Raw genomic sequence first — 2,804 nt, forward strand, 5'->3', positions numbered from 1 at the left:
ATTGAGCATTTTTATCCAGCAAACAATTGCATGCCTGTCTTCACTTGAGGTTGGCCTTTATCTCAAGCTTTAAGGCATGTATCTTTCTCATGTTGTCACTGCTTAAATGACTGATTACTGATTGATAAAAACCTTCTTCAAAATCTTTCTTGTGCAGGGGTTGCTAAATCAGGCAGCATAAGAGACAAGGCAGTTACAGCTCTATTTCCTGAGGTCCAACCAGTAGCAAGGCTAACTTGTGGTCCCAACAGGCACACACATTTGTAACACACATATACTGATATATAGATACGTGCGCCCACACACACAGACACACCTGTACACGGCTGGCCACAGAGACAGAAACATGCTACAGTGACACAAACACAAACAGCACCAAAGGCCTTATCAGGAGCATCTGACGTCACCTATTTTAACTTCTGTAAGGCCTGTGACATGGTCCCACACGACATTCTTGGCATTAAACTGGATATATGTCAGTTTGATGGATGAACTACTCCATGGATAAGGGATAGAGTGGATGGCCCCATCCAAAGAGTTGCAGTCAACAGCTCTGTGTCCAAATGGAGAGATCAGTGACGAGCGGTCCCTCAGGATACTGTTCACTTTAGAAAGGTGAACCGAATAAGTCTGATTTAAGAGTAAACGAAGAGTAACAATAATCTGATTAACCACCTGCTGTATACAATCACGATTAAGCATTGTCCTTTCCATAACCTTGCTCTGTCTCTGTGTATGAAGGTGCCGATGAACTGAGGCTGTCAAATGGTACTGGCCCCTGCTCTGGGAGAGTGGAAGTAAAACATGAGGAGCAATGGGGAACTGTGTGTGATGGTGATTGGACCATACAAGATGCTGAGGTTGTTTGTAAGCAGCTACGATGCGGATCTGCTGTTCAGGCCCTTAACAGAGCTCCTTTTGGAGAAGGAACGGGACCAACGTGGTTGTACCGAGTTGATTGCCGTGGTGATGAATCCGCTCTGTGGAACTGCTCACATAAAGGATGGGGTGTTTTCAACTGCCCTCACTACTTTGATACTGGCGTGATCTGCTCGGGTAAGAAGTCATCCAACCTTGTATAATAGAAAAATACTATGAGCCTGAGATCAAACGTTGTCCTAGCTGGATAAAGCCAAGTACTGCACAAAGGTTAGACTTTCTCCACGGCCTCTGCTCAGCCAAAGCAAGTTGCACCAGTATTAATTCTGCTGACTACAACTGTGTGTCTGCTTTGCCTGGGTACGGCAATGACATAGATTGAAAGCAGACATAGTAAATGACACAGAGCAGTAAAAGAAACACTATTTGTTTCTACCACAGCTCTCCCAGGCAACAAGAGAGTGGTACTAAACTTGTCTTTGACCAGAAATAGGGGCTAAAAGAGCAGGTGCAGATGGATAAGCAAGAAAATGCTGTGTTATGCCATACCACTGCCCTTCTCCAGATCTTTGTGGACAGTCTGCAACAGCAAACAAATCCAACATCTGTTTGCCTGCCTTCCTCTGCAATATGTACTTGATTTTGCTCCTTGAATAAGTACTGTTGTGAGACATTTTTACTTCCCAGCTTCAGGACTTTACATTTGTCCTTTTTGATTTTTATAAGGTTGCTGTCAGCCCATTAATTGAGCCTGTCTAGGTCCCTCTGAATGGCAGCTCTGCCCTCAGGATTATGTCTCCCCACCCTGATATCAAACTAAGAGTGCATTTCATCACTTCCTCCAGGTTGTTGGTAAAGATGCTGAGCAGAACAGGTACCAGGAAAGACCCAACAAGTGGTATTCCACTGGCTGCCAACCTCCAGATTGAGTGCAACACACGAATCACTACTCTCTGAGCCTGACCATGCAATCAGCTTTTTAACCATATAGTTTTCCACCCACCCAGACTGTAACATCCTAGTTTGGACACGAGACTATTGTGCAAGACAGTGTCAAAGGCTTTGCTAAATGTGAGGTAAATGACACACGCTGGTCTCCCCTCATCCACAAATCCAGTCGCTTTTTTCAGAGAAAGTGTTAAGGTCACACAGGCATGATTTACCCTTGGTAAATCCATGCTGACTCTTCCCATTCACCTTCCTGTGCCCAGAAATGTGTTCCAGGAGGACTCACTCCCTGTTTTTCCCAGGTACCAAACCGAGTCTGACCAGCCTGTTTTTTCAGCCTTTTCTGAAAATGTGTGCAACATTTTCTGTTTCCTCTTCCTGGGGCACTTCACCTTCTGCTTATGTTCATTTGAACAATGAGCAGAACAGCTCGTGAGGACACTCACTAGTAAATGCCTATTTATTTACATATTTAATGGTTGCTACTTCTCAAGCATCTGGCTAATGTTCAAAACTTCCCTGCTTCTGTATCTTCCCAAGGGTTTAGTATTTTCAATGCTAGGAAATAAGCGTTCCCCCACACCGTTTTTTCACTTGCCAGTGGCACACCGTAATTGCCACAGTGGTCATTTAAAAGTGTCGATGGTCCTCAGAGAAGTTACATGTGTCTTGCCCATCAAGGTATGAGAGTTATTAAATTAGGTCAATACAACCAACCCTTGACACTGGATTCCTTGGGGTTTTTTTCCAGGTTTCTCTGAGCTGCGTCTGAGTGGAGGGGACACTGCCTGCTCAGGACATCTGAAAGTAAAGCAAGAAGAAACTTGGGCTACAGTCTGTTTTTCACACGTTGATTTCAAAACTGCCTCTGTTGTATGTAATGAGTTAGAATGTGGCCAGGCTGTGGATGTCTTGAGGGGAACTCAGTCTGGAGACAGACATGAACTGATCTGGCAAGAAAAGTTTCACTGTGTAGG

The 2,804-nt window shown here is 44.5% G+C and overlaps 1 protein-coding gene across 1 annotated transcript in view; it reads left to right on the top strand.

Moving 5' to 3' along the window:
• Nucleotides 1–741: 741 nt before the first annotated feature.
• Nucleotides 742–2,804, top strand: part of LOC104493521 (scavenger receptor cysteine-rich type 1 protein M130-like) — a gene marked incomplete at its 5' end in the record, with an annotated part of 17,990 nt that continues 15,927 nt past the window's right edge. The window contains 2 exons of the mRNA XM_010136217.1: nucleotides 742–1,056; nucleotides 2,579–2,797. Of these exons, the coding sequence (XP_010134519.1) occupies nucleotides 742–1,056; nucleotides 2,579–2,797 (534 nt within the window). The remainder of the gene's footprint in view (nucleotides 1,057–2,578; nucleotides 2,798–2,804) is intronic.

Source organism: Buceros rhinoceros, unplaced genomic scaffold (assembly GCF_000710305.1).
Source record: "Buceros rhinoceros silvestris isolate BGI_N320 unplaced genomic scaffold, ASM71030v1 scaffold825, whole genome shotgun sequence".
Lineage (NCBI taxonomy): Eukaryota > Metazoa > Chordata > Aves > Bucerotiformes > Bucerotidae > Buceros > Buceros rhinoceros.